General features: G+C 44.5%; 1 protein-coding gene across 2 annotated transcripts; it reads left to right on the forward strand.

The window, feature by feature from the left end:
* The first annotated feature begins 2,891 nt into the window (after positions 1 to 2,891).
* On the forward strand, positions 2,892 to 17,820 carry LOC116946867 (serine/threonine-protein kinase tousled-like 2). 2 transcript variants are annotated; one of them, XM_032962107.2, is made up of 21 exons: positions 2,892 to 4,716; positions 6,374 to 6,453; positions 7,717 to 7,791; positions 8,048 to 8,120; positions 8,238 to 8,281; positions 8,373 to 8,465; positions 8,640 to 8,741; positions 9,232 to 9,324; positions 9,470 to 9,580; positions 10,901 to 11,037; positions 11,318 to 11,503; positions 11,675 to 11,741; positions 12,094 to 12,191; positions 12,448 to 12,529; positions 13,196 to 13,287; positions 13,376 to 13,465; positions 13,613 to 13,782; positions 14,047 to 14,185; positions 14,296 to 14,407; positions 15,483 to 15,590; positions 15,827 to 17,820. In XM_032962107.2, the coding sequence occupies exons 2-21, from the start codon at positions 6,379 to 6,381 to the stop codon at positions 15,995 to 15,997; spliced, it is 2,118 nt and encodes a 705-aa protein (XP_032817998.1). In that variant the 5' UTR covers positions 2,892 to 4,716; positions 6,374 to 6,378; the 3' UTR covers positions 15,998 to 17,820. The 2 variants fall into 2 exon arrangements, with proteins under 2 accessions (XP_032817998.1, XP_032817989.1); XM_032962098.2 differs by having other exon boundaries at positions 2,893 to 4,716; positions 7,714 to 7,791.
* Positions 17,821 to 17,967: the final 147 nt, after the last annotated feature.

The raw sequence follows: 17,967 nt of genomic DNA on the forward strand, positions 1-17,967 counted from the left end.
CCTAACCCTTACACATACACTGATTTCACGCACATACTCTCCAGCACATCATGCCGATGTACAATTTAAAGTACATCTACTGAAACATCTCCAAAGCAAAATGCGGCGCTACCGCATCCTACATAGATGGTTACTTTATTTAAACCCAACCATCAAAGCGAGGCAGATTTCCCCTTGGACGCTAACAATGTTATGTTCTCCGAAAACATCAAAATGTGTAGAATTGTTCCTTAGGGGCCGTCCATAAATGACGTCACGCATCTGGGGGGGGGGGGGTCAGACATTTGTGACGATGTGTGACGAGGGGGGGGGTGAGAAATGTGACGTCATATCAAAATGAGCAACTTTAAATAAATATAGACTACTTAATTAAATATACTTTTTAATAAATGTTTTCTCCTACATCAGAGTGCAGCGCCACATTAAAATACGCACTACAATGACAATAGTTTAAAACGATTTGAAGCATCTTTTATTTTCAAAATGGAATTTTGGGGGGGGGGGGGGCAGAGCTTTGTGACGTCATATTTGAGGGGGGTCTGACTTTTTGTGACGCCGTGTGACGAGTAGGAGGGGGGGGGAGTCAAAAATTGTCCAAAATCGCGTGACGTCATTTATGGACGGACCCTTATTTTGAGAGGTGGATAATCCATTGAGTGTATAGCCCATATTTGGTTTAACGCACCTGCCTGCACCATTTACGGTAAACCGTAATTCACTTACAATATAGAGTACAGTATATTACTGTCAAACTGGTTACTCATATCGGGAGTACACGTTAGCACAGGCAGAATAAACGTCAACATTTTACAATGACGGTTTTCCCTTTCACTCTCCCAGTGACCAACACTGCGTGGTAAGGGGCTATCCATTCAATACGTACGCATGGACGGGGGTGGGGGTTAACCCAAACGTGTACGATGCGCATGGGGGGGTCTACTGACAATGTACGTACGCATAGGAAACGGAGGAGTGGGGGGGGGTGAAGCCTCGATAATAATTTGTCTACATCGGCTTTCAAATTAACCACAGTTCAGTTTCTTCAGCTGTCAGACAACAAGTACTACCGGGAGAAGTGGGACTGTGGGAGAGGTGTCACTTGTGTGCCAGCTCTGACTGCTACCTATCACGCAGCTGTGCCTCAGCCTGACATTGCGCATATTGACGAAATTCCTATAATACGTAAGGGGCTGCCCATAAATGACGTCACGCGATTTTTGATCCCCCCCCCCGTCACACGGCGTCACAAAAAGTCAACCCCCCCCCTCAAACATGACGTCACAAAGCTCTGCCCCCCCCTCCAAATAAACATGCTTCAAATCGCTTTAAACTATTGTCATTGAAGTGCGTATTTAATGTGGCTCTGCACTCTGCTGTTGTAGAAAACATTTATTAAAAAGTCTATTTAATTAAGTAGAACGTGTTGTCTATATTTAAAGTTGCGCATTTTGATGTGACGTCACATTTCTCAACCCCCCCCCCCCTCGTCACACATCGTCACAAATGTCTGACCCCCCCCCCAGGTGCGTGACGTCATTTATGGGCGGCCCCTAATCTGTTCGACTGGGTTCAGTCGGCACTTGAACATAGCGGACAATAGACAAACTTTTTAAAGGGACGCAACTTAATTATTTAATGCAGCCGGCGGTGGACTATCTGCTTAACACGTTCATATTATTAATCCTTGATCGTTTCTGCGTGGATTAAATATCGGCCGTTCTATAGGATTCGTAGGGGGGGGGGGGTGTAAAAAGTATGCGTGTGTACAGGGGGAGGGGTCAAGTTGACAGATTTTTGCGTACCTACTAAATGGATGGCCCCTAAGGCCCTCATATGGCCGCAGACTGACATGCATTCTACAATTGTCTCCCTCCGTCTTCATTCTCACGTAACCACCGCCTTAAAATTTCCCTCTGGTCTCTAACATTCTCATTCCCTACCCTCAAGCAGAAAAATAAAAAAAATCCCACTTCTTAAAACCCTCTTAACATATACCCATAATTTTTTTTACGTCTTGAGATGCGGTGGCACGTTTTGGAGATCCAAATTGTGTTATGAGACACATCAGTGCTATATCAGTGTTTCTTGTTCGATCACTAAATATTACGTATATGTTGCAAAATAGATGCACACAATGCCGTACTCACCTGTGTAAATGATCTAATTCTGTAATCTGCCAATATGGCCTTAACTATATGCATCTTACGATACATTGTAGGCGACTGTATGGCTTCTCAGGCAATTCTTCATCTGAGATAAGATCAAATGCCGGGAAGACGAGAGTGAAAGTTCAAGAAACATCAGAGGAAGGGCAGCAATGACAGTGCTTGAATATACAGTAGCAAAGATAATTTAAAAAAAAATATTCATAGAAAGACCTGAAACATGAAACTAAATGACATGATAGTCGGTTATTTCAAGTGCCCCCTTGACCAAATCATGTACACACACACAGCTTCTCTGCGTTGTGTCTCTCTCCCATATGGAGCATCGCTATCTCAACTCTCCCTCTTCACCAATCATTTCCCTGGCTCTGCTATATTACCAACAAACAAACCTTTAAAACCATCCACGTTATGCTCACGTTTCACACAATTGTACTGCAGCCATTAAAGTAGTCAGATGTGGTCGACACTTCGTGAACCCAAATTGTTAATGTACATTGCGAACGGGATGTAACACAATCACCCCTGGGCCCGGTGTCGAACTTGTAGGAAGAGTGCCCGGTGGTTACGGAACCCCGCGACCCTGCCCGGCCCACCCGCACCATGGCCCGAAATCGCGTGAAATGGGACAACAGAGGCCTCATCCATCCATCATATCTCTACCTCCTCCATCACCACCACTCCGTCTTCGTCCGCCACCACTCTCTCAACCTCGCCCGCCCCCCTCCATACAATCTATTGCTGAACCTCCTCTAACAGCATCTGCTCTTCGTCCTTCGGCGGCACCTTGACCACCAACTAGCCACGTTGCTCCTTCGCCTTTTTGCTGGACCTTCTTTCTATCGTCAACCTCTTTCTATTTCATCCACGTTCCACAGATTCTGATCATCTCCCATCGCCTCACAATCTCCATCACCCTCCACACCACCCCTTCATCGCCACCCACATTGACCCTCCTCCTCGACCACGTCTTCCCCACGACCAAACTGAACCACCTCCTCCTCATCCTCCTCTTCGTCTACACCATCCCCCCCTTCTCTTTATTCATCTCTTCGCTCTCACAAATAATTCCCCCACGCGATGGCGCGACTCCCGCCACGGGCGACCCGTCGCCACCCCGGGTGATGGGCAAGAAGACGAGGAAGAGGAATAACCACAACAACAACAATAAGGAGGAGAAGAAGAAGAAGAGGGCGGACACTTTGATTAATAAAGGGCGGCGGTGGTGGTGGTGAAGTGGACGAGACGGCGGCTGCGGCTGCGGCGTGCGCTGGGATCGCGGTGGCTCCTCGCCCGAGGGTCCCGTGATACCCCCATCATCAACCACTATCTCCAGCTCGACCAACAACAACAACAACCACCACCACCACCGGCTCGGGGCGCTGAGGGAGACGGCGACGAGGGGGGTCAAGCAACCGGGGATCACAAGAGGAGGAGGAGGAGGCGGCGGCGGCACGAGCAGCTGGGCGACGCGCGGGGGAAGCCGGCAACACGCGACGCGACTTTCGCTAAGAACACGGGACGAAGATAAGAAGAAGAAGAATAAGGAGGAGAAGTTTCCGGAAGGAGGTTGAAGACAACGAGGAAGAAGGAGGCTGAGGAGGAGGAGGAGGCTGAGGAGAAGGGGCCCCGAGCCCCTGGGCCCTGCCTCGCTCCGCACGCGGCGCCATCTTGGCTCGGGGCCGCCCCTCGCGTCCGCGGCCCCGGGCGGCGGCGGCGGCGGCACGGCCCCGGTCACGCCGCCGGGCCCCCCAGCCGGGAGACTCCGCGCTCACTCTCTCTCCCTCTCTCCACCGTCTCGACTCCTCTCGTGTCTGCAACAGTAGTCAGGGCGGCGGAAGGCCGCCGTGCTGCTGTTACTGCTGCTGCTGTTTTAATTGGGGTTTTGGATGATCACGCGTCCGTCAACGTCGCTCACGCGCGCACTGTACGGCGGCATCGCCTCCTCGCATACCGACATAGGCGGCGTGACCACTGCCCCGCTCCGTCTCACCGCAGACACATTGTTATTATTTATTGTTTCGAACAGACTGGGTCTCATGGCGACGAGTATGCGCCTCTAGAAGAACGCACGGGCGAAGTAGAGGAAGGTGGTGGTGGTGGTGGAGAGGAGAATCGTTTGGGAAGGAGACCCGCAACAACTTGCCCCCTCGCTTGGCGGAGGCGAAGCGAAAGCTGGGGGGGGGGGTTAGTGACCATTAACCACTGCACGCAGCGGTCGTTTAGGCACAAACACTCGCTCTCAGCCACAAGAGTGAGATTATTTGTTGCTTTCGTGATATATTTTGGGGGGGGGGGGGGTTGGGGGGGGGAGCAGAAGAGGTGCAGGGGTTAGGGTGAGGAGCCGCTCGCTGTTGGTGGGGAGAAGAGCCGGCTTCCTCCCCGCCATGGGTGCATCAGCACCGTGAAGTGGACGTGAACACAAGAAGCTAGGGGGGCGAGGGGAGGCACGACGACGAAGAGGGGACGTTGCTTTCGAGGAGGAGAGGGGACGAAGGCAGGGGCGGTGAGAGCTCGCATCACCGCCTCGTCTGATGCCGCTGATTGATCGGTGAGTGTGATCACTTGGCTCTTTTGTCTTGTTTAGTATCTGCGTGTTTGTTATGCAGCGGCAGTCGTGGTGGTAGCGATGGTGGTCGTGATGATGGTGACGGTGGTCAAATGTAGGCGCAGGAAGTGGCCGAGTGAGGGCAGCCCTCTGGTGCGGCTGCTTTATTAACCGGGGAGGCCGAGGCCCCCCCCCAGACCGCGACCTCTCCTAGCGCCACCGCGGGGCCACCTCGGCCACGGTGGCCATTCCGACAGACCCCCCCCCTACACGCCCTCATCCACTTCACCCTTGCGTTACACTCCTCCCTCAAGCAACCACCACTCGTCAGAACACCCAGCTTGTGAGCCACCCACCCATCATCACCACCACACAGCCCGTGCGGCGACACAGCTTGCCCTCGCCCCGAATTAACCCGCCGCAGCGATGATCCATAGGCGGGGGGCCCCCCTTGCGGCCAGAGCAAAGTAGCCATGCTTGACCAGGGGCTCGGGCAAACGGGCGGAGACGACGCCTCGATACTTCTGACCCCGACCTCCCTACGAGCCTCGACCCCTGCTTGTCCCCCCCATCACCACCGCCGCCGCCAACCCGTGGCTCGCGGTGTCCCCATCGTCGTTACTTTTTTTTCCCCGTGGCCGTTTTTGCCGTTGAATGCCTCGCGCGTGAGCCCCGAGGCCACGATGACCACGACCCACCGTGGTCACGGCGTGGTCAAGTTCAATCGATGCCGTGTGCGTGACGGACAGGGCGCCCTGTACACACCCACCACGGTTCCCATCGCTCCTCGCTGCTGCTGCTGTTGTTGTTGTTTGTTTTAACTTTATGTAGAGATGTAGTGACCACGGCGCAAAAAGGGAACCGCAGCGCGCGTTAATGCTACTGTAGCAATTGTGCCCATGCACACGTTGAGCGGTGGCATCGCCATTTATAGCCCCCCTCTGCACACTGTACGTGGTTGAAGGATTATTGGCCGAGGCACTATTGAACTGTGTTGAATTGCAAGACTTCATATTCACGCGTTACATTGAGCACGTATTTTAAAAAAAAAATGCACGTGTAAATGCGCGTGGCATTTTGTGTGGGGTACAGTGCGTACAGTGCAGCATGCATACGTGCAACTTTAATTAAAGTGCAGGCGTCGTACGTGTACACATGCCAGTGTCTCCAAACACTAATGCAGTTGCGTGTACTGTATTGTATACACTATGCATGGAAAAGTGTGCCTGGGAGTAAAGGAAGAACGCAATGACAAGAAGATTGCGCAAGGAAGATTTGTAATAGCTTGTTTATATTTTTTATTGATGTTGCCATTGCTAGTTGACTTGTCACTGAGGGCCAAGAGGACATTTGCATGAATGACTTGGCATGAAAACTATGGGCCCTTGATGTGCAGTCGTCCACAAAAACATGGCGCCCTAATTTATTGCTGTGGTTAACTGAACTCAAGAGTATAAAAAATGAAACGCGCATGTCAGATTGTATGGGTTTGCAGTGTTACAACATGCTCCATTAATTGGGGAGTGGTATTTTTCATGATGTTGTAATTGTGGTTACCCATCCAACTGTAAATTACCTCAATGCTTTAGTTTGCAACACTGTACTTTTGTTACCTATGTAACAGTTTGACAGTAATGATTTTATTTGTGCATTTGCCAAGGTGCCATGGAAGAACTGCACAGTCTGGACCCTCGACGACAGGAGTTGCTCGAAGCCAGATTTATCGGAGGAGCATTCAAGGTACATTACGCATCCCAACCTTCTGAACGTTGTGACAAACCAGCCCCATCTGATATATGGTATGCACTGTCATGCTCACTATGCTAGTATAGGAGCCCCTGAAAATGATTGCCTGCAGATTCAAGAGACACTGATTGTCATGACAGACAGTGCACTGGGAGCATCAGAATCTGGCATTGCCCTGCTCCCTGTGCCGCCATTTTATTACATCTGCACTTTAAGCCAGATTTGCTTACCTCAACTCAGTGGTGCCACCACTGCTGACTCATTATTTATCCCCCAAGAAAATCAATACATGTACTACAATAGCATCCTAACCTGTACTAGCAGCATTAACTATTATAGCACTTCCCGTTGACATTGAGAACAAAGGTTAATGCGGTAGTGAATGCTAGGATGGCTTCTTTTCATTGCATAAATTACCTTTCACATACAAAACTCTTAATTAATAGAAAAACTGGCACGCGCAATATCTAGAGTTAATGTTTTGCTCACGGTAGTGTGATTTGTATATATATGGGTTTGCTGCATTAACGTACATTTCAGGGATTTTGTTCTGGTTATGTTTCTAACATGGTTACCAGAGGTGGTGGAGGTTACACGTTAGCCCATCAGTGCTTATTATTTCCCTGATACTGCCCCCAAAAATTTAGAGTAAGGAACACTATGATGTGTAGTCTACATGTAATATCCGTCTCCTGTCAAAGACTATGGAGCCATGTCATTTGCAGTGTGAGTAATACGGCCTGCAGTGCAACATCAGCGGTGCGAGTTCAAAGACGTGTGTATTTGTATTGCTCTCCCAAAACAATTTTGTTCTGCCACCTTCCGCATATTGTATTCTGTAATTCACTTTAATCTCCTTTAAAAAGGATATATTTACAGACATTTCATAATGTATGTTTAATTTTACCTTCTAAATGTATATATTGTCTTTGTGCTTGAAAGCACACAGAGCACAGTTCTTAAATAATGTGATTGAAATTGCCACTGCTTAGCATTAATATATCCTGTCGGAGTGATGCAAATATGTAACAATTAAAGTGTTGATGTATGTTTCATTTTGGTGTTGAGCTGAACATTAGACCCATAAGCACTAAACAATGAAAAGAAACTCTGCTTCATCTGAAGGTACAATATGATCTAACTTGTAAGGCTTTAGGACAGTGGGAAAAAAATAGAAATCTCGGCTACTTAGGGTTAAGCCAGGATTTTGAAATGTTAAGTGAATTGCAATTGCCAACAATGTTTGTCTTACAGCAGACTGCACAGGTTAACAACGAAGCATCCAACCAAAGTTTGGGGAGCCATGGCTCTCTAAGTGACAAGGAAACAGAGGTACATTGCTCATAGACAGACAGCACTATGTGTTGAAATTAAGACATTCTCAGCAGCGTGTTAAACAATGCAAGTTGGGAAATGTTAAATTTGTTTATCATTCATTTAAAAAGATCCTTAAAAAGCTTCTTTAAGATGTTGACGTATCTTCATTATAAATTGAAATAGTGTAATTTTATAAGCAATTGGGTTTTGCAGTGTGACGTTTACTTGGTTTTAGCAGTGCTTTCTGGTTTTAATGTCTCTTTTCTCTTAGCAAACCCCTGAAAAAAAATCACAAGACAGAGGGAGAAAGCGCAAAGCCGATGGTCAGAGTGATCCCAATCAAAGTAATTAACCCACAAGTCCACGAGTACAATTAAACATATACATTCACATTTTTAGGCAATGGTATGCACATGTATTTGGAGTTTTGCAAATTAAGGGATTTTTCTTTTTTTTTACAGACAAAGGGTCTTCAAGAGGACCGAAAATAAGTGATTATTTTGAGGTGAGTTTTTAGGCACGAAAGGTGTTTATGTGGCTTGAGTTTTTGTGACCTGCATGGTTTTTTCTTTAATTGCTCTACTCTTGTCATTTAGTTTGCTGCAGGAGGTGGTTCAGGAACAAGTCCGGGAAGAAGTGGCCCTGCTCTGGCCAGGATACCTTCACAACATTCTCTCTCACAGCCACCTGTAAGCACCACATCCCTTTTGTATTGTGCCAACTAAGTTCTAAATGGTAGGGCTTAATGGTTTTATTTATCATGAGGTTATACCATCTGGGCAGCTTAGATAATACTGTACATCGTATCCAAGCAGGAAACACCAACTAATAAAGTAATGGCTGTGCTTTGTTTTTTTGGGCAGATGGCCCAGGGAAGCCCACCATCATCTGCGTCTACTCTCGGGGAGCATTCTGTTGCATCACACAGCAATTTCCCGGTTTGCGTCTCACAAAAGAATATCCAGGTGCGTTGGCTTTTCATTTGAAAAACCTGCAGTAGCTAAGCTGCTTCAAATAAACCATTTACCCTTTGACGAAATGTATTATAATTTTCTCTGCATTGAAAGTATTCCAATAAAATCACCCATTAAATTATGACTTACCCGTAAAACTGGGAATTAAATATGCGTGCACAATTTAATTAAGACAATCAGTCGTTTTGTAAGTAGTTCATCAAAAGTCTATAATTAATATGCCTGTTTGTTACTGGCCAATATGTACTGCAGGGCAGGATAGTGAGCATCGTGAATTTCATTCTTGACAAATTTCAAAGAAAGCCATGAAATTTGTCCATTTTCAAACTCAATAGGATGGCACGTTTTAAAGATATGCAATAGTAAAACTAAATTTTGGAATTTTAAACTTGACCTTTTCTGAGAAAGGAAATAGTTATTGTTGTTTTTACTTCATAATGTTCATGTTTATAATTGTGATTTGTGTCCCATTACTCTGCAGACTGAAATAACAATGGACAAGATAAAGATGCTGGAAAATAACCAGAGCTCAGACCTGGAAAAGAAGGAAGGGAAAATCGATGACCTCTTAAGGGTAAGTTGAGTTTAAGCTTCCTGAATCATTTCATTAATGCACTTGCCCATACGTTTTTTTGGAAAGTCAATGTACTTTAAGTGCAAACGAGAATGCAACAAATACATATTTAAATGATCTTGACTGAATATCTGACTGTTTCTAGGTCAACTGTGACCTGAGGCGACAGATTGAGGAACAACAAAAGCTGGTGGAAAGGTACAAGGAGAGGTTAAATAAGTGTGTGGTCATGAGCAAGAAGCTTCTCATTGAAAAGGTAATAAAAGGACCATAGGATAATTAACCTGAGGCAGAATTTAGGTGCAAATTTAGTTTTGTGTATGGCAGATCTTGTGAGGATTAAATCGGTTAATATATTCGCAATCATCATTCATGAATTAGTAGGCTACGTGTTTAGCACGAACTGAATGAAACATATATGAATGGAGTGCACTGCAATAGTATAACTTTTATTATCCCTGGGTAACATGAATGCCTTGGTGGGTTGCCAAACACCGTGACATCAGTGTTGTAATCACATAAAGATTAAATTACATCATGTTCTAATTGTATTGTACACGAACAAACTGTATTATCCATCCTTATTGTTTTTCTATTTAAACTATACAAACTTTTTATTTTACCAGGTAAGCCCCACTGAGCTATATATCTCTTTTTCAGAAGCAACATGGAAATAAATTATGGCTCAACTAAGTGGTTCATTATGTGAAAATTTATATCAACCAAATACTCTAAACATTTATTTTTAAATGGTAAGAGAAAAACCGGAGGACCTGGAGAAAAATCCACATGACCATGGGGAGAACGTGACCCTTAAAGTTGTATTACCTAATTTGTAAGCTAGTAAACTGGTTATCAGTATGCTGTGTAATCTGCAAGGCATATCACAAAGTATCTTTTTTTACACCAAATATAGCTGACTTCTATTTTCTTCCGCATGATCAATGATGCCACAATTAGCTGTGCTTAAATTATACATTTTGAATCTATAATTTCCTAGGCAGCAGGAATGAAATCGCTAAAAATGTACACGATTGCAAGATTCTTAAACTCGGTGGCTCATCCATGTACAGTGCGGTATATTATATTATATCATTTCCATGCTTGCACAACCTAAGATACTAATTTGTGCAGCACACAACCTTTTCTTCTGACATTTTCATTACTGTAAAGTCTATTAATGTTGGTTACATTTTGGTTTCAAGTATGATCTTAAACATATCTTAATAAGGAAATGGATCCCTCAATGTAGTGTTCATACCACCTTAATGTCAAGGATCTGCAATTTGATATATTTGTAGAATGTTTTAGTTGCTATGTTTAGTATATATTTTTTTGTAAGCATTGTAATTTATATCTCTTGTGGCATGCAAGACGACGCCATAATCCAGGACTGCACTGTAGTACTACACGAAATGCATTACATTCGTCTGTCCTGGATAATATCTAAAACATATTTCAAATCAACACTGATGCACTGGTGAAAGTCACATATTTAACAATCAGTGGCGTTCTGCAGAACTGCTGTGCAGCATATTAGGAGTCTTGGGCTGACATTGTTGTGACTCCCCCACAGTCAGAGCAGGAGAAGCAGGCTTGCCGGGAGAAGAGCATGCAGGACCGGCTGAGGCTCGGGCATTTTGTCACAGTGCGGCATGGGGCCACCTTCACCGAACAGTGGACGGATGGCTCAGCTTTCCAGAACCTCATCAAGTGAGCACTGTGTGGTCACGAGCCAGTTAAAATAATACAGTGAACCTTGTAAATGCACTGTTTGTAGTAATTTGAAACAGATACAGTGCTCGATTATTTTTATGCAATGTTTATACAAATTACTTTGATTTATCAATAAAAGTCTTAATCAGTATAAATACTACACTTTCTATACTAAATACACATCCCGTGGAAGTCAAGTTATCAAATGATACTGCGTACCCCGATGTGTTTTGGTATAGTGTTGATGCATACCATACACATTTATAATGTCACAAAGGCAGCAAGAGTGGATTAACCAGCAAAGAGAAGACATTGAGAGGCAGCGGAAGCTTCTGGCCAAACGTAAGCCACCCACTGCTGGCCACTCAGCCAGCCCAATGCCGGCCGGGGAGCAGAAGCAGCGGAAGACCAAGGCTGTGAATGGTGCTGATGAGGGCTTCCTCAAGCCTGCCACACCACAGTTGTAAGTACATCCCTCTTTGTTTCCAATGAATAAAACACCAAGTGGTCCGAATATGCATAACGTATTGTGAAGGGTTGTATATCGTCGGTTAAATATGAGAGATTTTGTCACGCAAGCTGTATTACCTTATTGACTGGATTAACACTTTACATCACATGTTTCACTAAACAGATTAACAGTTGCAGAGTATCATGAGCAAGAGGAGATCTTCAAATTGAGACTGGGACACCTCAAGAAGGTGAGACTGCTTATCCTTCTGTATGTATTTTTATTTTGCTGTCATGTCATAAGAGGTTTACACAGGTATTTTAAATTATGATGTATGTATGTTGAACCTCTATCGCACCGTACATAACCAACCGTGCTAATTGCAGACGCAGGGGAAGGACAACAAACTAAACACAAAAAATAGTTCTAAGGAAATTACTTTTCAATCTAGATTTTAAAGTGCATAGCTCCAGTGGCTTCCTAATATCAGAAGAAGAGCATTCCAGATGGCTGCAGAAACGCTGGGTTTATCTTACATTTTTGATGTGTCTCATGTATACGCATGTGTTCCTTTGTGTGCTTGTACGATTGCGGAAATGAAGGAGGAGGCAGAAATCCAAGCAGAGCTGGAGAGGTTGGAGCGAGTGAGAAACTTGCACATCCGGGAGCTCAAACGCATTCACAATGAGGACAACTCACAGTGAGTACGGCCACCGGTGTCCACCACACATACAGCACTGATGGCAACTACCACTACACTTGCAATGTCACAAGCAGTCACATTATTATTACAGGGTTTTGTTGCCACATTATTGACACATTTCCTGCTTATTGAAAATTCATGGAGAACAGGATTACATGGGTTTTATTTGCAGTAGAATGTTACATGTATATGAGAATTAAATTTGTAAGGTTGCTGAATGCACGATTTGGAAGTGTATTTTTTTTCTTTTTAGGTTTAAAGATCATCCCACGTTGAATGAGCGGTATTTGCTGCTCCATCTGCTGGGAAGGGGAGGCTTCAGTGAAGTATACAAGGTATAATTATTTTTTTAGAGAAACACTTTGAAATGTTATTGAATGTTTTATTTAAACTGTTTCAGTTCAGAATTGTAGTCAATTGAAAAAGCAAAGCGCTCTGATTTATTTGCACAGCAATAATAATCAGAGGTTACAATTCGGCATTGTTATTAAATAAGGAATACTTTTCACTGGCGGAGCCAGGGGGGGGTGGCACGTGCCCCCCCAATGATCCAATCGAAATCCCTTATTTCGATCGGATCATTGGGGTTTATTAGTAATAAATCGGCATTTTGCGACCCCCCCCACTGCCACTGTGTAGCCATATTATTTTGTGCCAGGGACTCTTGAGATGATAGGACAATAGTCTGAGTCCATAATTGGCAATAAGTAACGGCAAAGCAGTTATAAGTGACTCAGAATTGTGCGCAGTTGCGTATACAGTACACGACTTCCCTGAAGGCATACCTTCAGTGAGCGCGATGCCGATCACACAGTTCGAATTCAACCCTCGATCGATGCCTGCACTATCGCCGCACATGCGTCGAATAAAAAGCAAGGGACAAGTCCTTACTTACTCCTATCATTTTTCATTGCTGGAGGGGTTGCCCCCCCCACCTGAAAATCTTGGCTTCGCCATTGATACTATTGCAAGCTGTTTAATCAGAGTTTTCATTACATTAGGCCTTTGACTTGCAAGAGCAGAGGTACGTGGCAGTGAAAATCCATCAGCTGAACAAAAACTGGCGAGATGAAAAGAAAGAAAACTACCACAAGTAAGTCATCGGGGCATTTTCAGTTCACACATTTTAATTGTAAAGTTTGGTGACTTGATTTCATTTACAATTCTTCTGCTTCCTCCAGACACGCTTGTCGAGAGTACAGAATACACAAGGAACTGAATCACCCAAGAATAGTCAAGCTCTATGACTACTTCTCGCTGGATACAGACTCGTAAGTACAGTAGGATCGGTGTTATCAGTAAATTTTTATCAGCTTGCAGACCATGTGGAGTCTCAGAAAGCTTCTGTGTTAGGTTTTATGCAAAATCCTCTATGCTTTAGCCCTTAGACTTAAAGACATGTATGTGTACGAGTTCAGGTTTTGCACAGTGCTGGAGTACATCGAAGGCAACGACTTGGACTTCTACTTGAAGCAGCACAAGCTCATGTCTGAGAAGGAGGCACGCTCCATCATAATGCAGATTGTCAGTGCTCTCAAATATCTCAACGAGATCAAGCCACCCATCATCCACTATGACCTGAAACCTGGTACGTAGGGTTCGAAGTTGTGAAATTGATACACAGATGTAATATAATCGTGTGAGACACAGTCGATATAACTTATCCCCACAATTTAGTTATGAAATGCAGCTAATATAGAAAAAATGAATTGGATAGGCCTTCATGTGCGCTATGAATGTAATTGTGGTTTTGCACACCTATTTGCAATATTTTACTGCTGTACCCTTATTTTTTACTAGATTTGTGGAGAATTGTGAGCCTTTTGATGTTCCATGAATTATCTCCTTCCAGGTAACATCCTTCTCGTGGATGGCAAGTCATGTGGGGAAATCAAGATCACAGACTTTGGCCTCTCCAAAATCATGGACGATGATAACTACAATGCCGTCGATGGCATGGACCTGACGTCGCAAGGAGCCGGAACATACTGGTAATGATAGCAGACGACCGCTTTATACATTACTTGTACAATTGATGTATTTACATCGCACGTCCTTCATTTGGATACAAATACTCCACATTTGTACTTCTTGTTTTCAGGTACCTGCCTCCTGAATGTTTTGTTGTGGGCAAGGAGCCACCAAAGATATCCAACAAAGTGGATGTGTGGTCTGTAGGAGTCATCTTCTACCAGTGTCTATATGGCCGAAAGGTGTGTAAAAACCAAACCTGGCATTTACATAAGTGATACAATGGAGACTGGACGGACATACAGCTGATCAAGTAATTGTACAGGGGGGAGACAGCTGTGATGGAAGCTGCAGATGGCGAATCAGAGCCAGAAATTTGAGAAGAGAAACGAGACGGGGATCTCCGATACTGTTTAACATGCACATGGAGGCAATGGTGAGGGAAGTGTGGATGGAGTTTGGTGAAAGCAGTAAAAGTTCGGAGCCAAATGGTATAAATCAGCCAACTTTTTGATAATAATGGCCTATTCTGAAGAATGGTTACACAAGCTGGTCAAAGATTTTACAAAATGGCATGAGATCTTGGAATTAAATTTACTATACAGAAAAAGTGAAAATCGAGCAGATTGGTGGAAGCAGGTTGTTACTGGTGAGGTAGTTAATGTATCTGGGAAGTGTTCTGACAATATTTGGGAGATGGTTTGAAGGAGTTGCAAGCTAAGTTTTCTATGGCAGGTGTTACAGTGGATTCAGGAAGAAATACATCAAATTGGGAAAAATCGAAAGCAGAAGACCTGGAGTAGGATTATTGTCAGATGGAAAGTCTTGCAGAAGAAAGCTCTAAAAGCATGTATGGAAATGGCCAAGAGGTATAAAAGGCACTCTAACCAACTTGAATAAAGGTCTTACAAAATAAATAAGTGAGCAGAATATCAAAAAAAGATAAACTTGAAAGAAGAACTAGACTTTAGGCAGAGAACTCGAGAAATATCAATAAATGTACCATTGCTACAGGAAATAGGTCACATTAAATTTACACGTGGCAGATTTATTTACTGCAGGTGCAGGGAGCAGTTAGTGTTGTGAAGTGGCCCTGCTCATGCTTGTATTACCATATATTTTCCTACCCTCACAACATCTTCACTCCCCCTCCCACACACTACCCCATACTTCACAGCCAATGTTCAGTTAAAATACTTCAATATGCAAAAGAATCCCCTTGGTTAATACAAAGTGTACTGAAGATATTCAAACAAGCAGAGTAATACCCTTGTTTCTGCTTGTCTTGTTGATTAAAATGTGCATTCTCTTGTACAGCCATTTGGCCACAATCAATCGCAGCAGGACATCCTCCAGGAGAAGACCATACTGCGAGCCACGGAAGTGCAGTTCCCTGTCAAGCCTGTGGTATCAAATGAGGCAAAGGTACGCATGTACTGCATGCTATATGACTGTATGCCATGTACGGTGTGATTTAGGTGAAAACTAATGAACAAGACTACTGAATATCAAGAATATCTGGCATGTCAGTTACACTTCCATTGCCAAGCATGGCAAATTGGGTCTAAGAGCTGTAAGCCACTACAAATTATTTTCCATTTGATCATTAAACTTTGCTTCGACTATAAAATGGACTGTGGCAACTCCCCTCCCACCCCCAGGCCTTCATCCGCCGCTGCCTGGCCTACCGGAAGGAGGACCGCATCGACGTGCACCAGCTGGCGGGCGACCTGTACCTCATGCCACATATTCGCAAGTCCCCAGCCAATACGAGCGCCAACACGCCCAGCTCCTCCGCTACAGCAGCATCCTCCAACAGCAACTCAAATTGACGGCATGAGGCCTCAGCGCACGCCACACGGACACGCTACGCCCTTCGCGCTGCGCCCTCTGCACAGCACGAAGAGGACGGTGATTGGTGTGCGCAGTGCAAGACGTTGCCGAGGTGGCGGACCTCTCAGTGGCAGCTGTTTTCGTGAGGACGAGCACGCGAAGACGTGTAAATTAGCGGCTTCATTTGTCCGGTGTTCCACGCCTGAAGGCGAGCCAGTAGAAACGACCTCATGGATCCTGAGTGCTGAATGCAGCGAACTTGTCCTCGGCGCCAAAGAGCAGCCCAGGAAGAAACGTTGGAGGCATAGCTTAGCCATATGTGATGATCTAGCTTTACTACTCACAACTTGCATACATACTGTTGCTCTCCAGCTGCCGTCCCTATTCTTTTTTTTTAACTACGGTGGGATGTGGTAGTCGGCATATTGTACAGACTAAATGTATATTAAAGGGAAGCTTCAGACTAAAGCTGCACGTGCATGGGTAGTATAAAGAGAAACAAAAGATACTGTGTAAATTACCAACATTGACTTTTAGCTGCAAGTGAGCTAAATGAGACAAAGCTTAAAGGACGTATCACTGACATCTGTGGAATCCATTGAAATGATGTAATAAAATCACTTGAATAATAACGAAAGAAGTTGCTCTCATGCTTTAGAAACTGCAAAATTCCATGTGTACAAATGTACATACAGCAATGTTTTGAAGCTGGAAAGTGATTTCCACCTGCCACACTTAAAAATGCGGTGCTTGCAGGTAAGCTACATATGTGGCGAATTCTACACTGCACAGTGGCTAGGAATCGCTGCAGATGGGAACAGCTCTGCCAAAAAAAACAAAAGAAACTTGCTGTTAGGTGCTGCACTTAATGTCAATGAGGGATTTTATGCAAGCAATATGTTAATTGCAAGAGCATGGATGATTTTATAATGCAGAAGAGCGCCTTTTTCGTGTGGTATGGCGACAACTACAAACTTCGGGGGTTTTGCTGTTGATTGCTTTTGCACTGCAGCTCATACAATCGTGCCTGCCAGCCTCATGTGCTCATGAGTTGTGTGTGGGTGTTCACTACGAAAGCTCGAATCAAATTCATCAACAGTGTGTTATCCTTGATGTTTAACATTGCCGCTATATTGTACAGGTCAATGACTTTAAGAAAACCTTTTCCGGCAAGTCACTGCATGGAGCTGTGTAACGGCATGCAGCGTGTTGTATTGTTTCATTGAGAAGTGGATATATGTACGAGCTTATAACGATTTTGATTTCTTGATGTTTGAACAGTGAATCAGAATTTTTCATTCCCCTCCCCTCTGGTTTTGAGAACCACATGTTTGAGGCTGGAGGCTCCACTGCATCAGCTTTTGAATCAAAAGCGTGGGCAGTGGCGGCAGTGCTTCGACTGCCATGATTTTACATTCACTGTGAATTTCTCTAAAACGCCCTGTGTAACCAGGCGTGTAAACATTGGTTTTGATCTTCTGTTTGATGTACACCACTTTACATAACGTTAAACAGCTGCTGCTTTGTGTGTAGGTCTGAGCTGCTAAATTGACTTGTATGTCTCTTAGTGCACACATTTTGAAAGCTTTTGGCTTCTGTTTTGTTTTTGTAAAGGTTTCTAGTAGATTAAGTGTTTTATTAATTAAAAGGAAGTGCGGGATGGATGGATATCTTGTTGCAAAGTAATTGTGTCATTTAAAAAGGGCAGTGTGGTTTTGTAAACTACCGCAGAATTCCCTCACATTAGTGTGCCATACAACTCTTTCCGTCAGTCAGCCTGTGGCTTTTCCTATGTCATTAAAATGGAAACGATTTCCACCTGCTTTTTGACATTCCACACAGCATTCCGCCAGATGGCGCCACCAGACTATCTTGCATGTCCGAGGCAGCAGCGCATTGCTCCAAAACAGACCCAAAATGAAGAGCGATTGATCAGTATGAGTGCAGAAATGTTAATAAACATAACCTC

The sequence above is a fragment of the Petromyzon marinus genome, chromosome 2 (assembly GCF_048934315.1).
Source record: "Petromyzon marinus isolate PM22_M1 ecotype Great Lakes invasive population chromosome 2, UKy_Petmar_22M1.pri1.0, whole genome shotgun sequence".
NCBI lineage: Eukaryota > Metazoa > Chordata > Hyperoartia > Petromyzontiformes > Petromyzontidae > Petromyzon > Petromyzon marinus.

Excerpts from the sequence above, each read along its gene's own strand:
- LOC116946867 (XM_032962098.2), top strand. The coding sequence starts at position 6,379 with ATGGAAGAACTGCACAGTCTGGACCCTCGACGACAGGAGTTGCTCGAA. Across the intron at positions 8,742-9,231 it reads TCTCACAAAAGAATATCCAG|ACTGAAATAACAATGGACAA; the intron begins GTGCGTTGGCTT and ends ATTACTCTGCAG. Across the intron at positions 14,408-15,482 it reads AGTGTCTATATGGCCGAAAG|CCATTTGGCCACAATCAATC; the intron begins GTGTGTAAAAAC and ends TCTCTTGTACAG.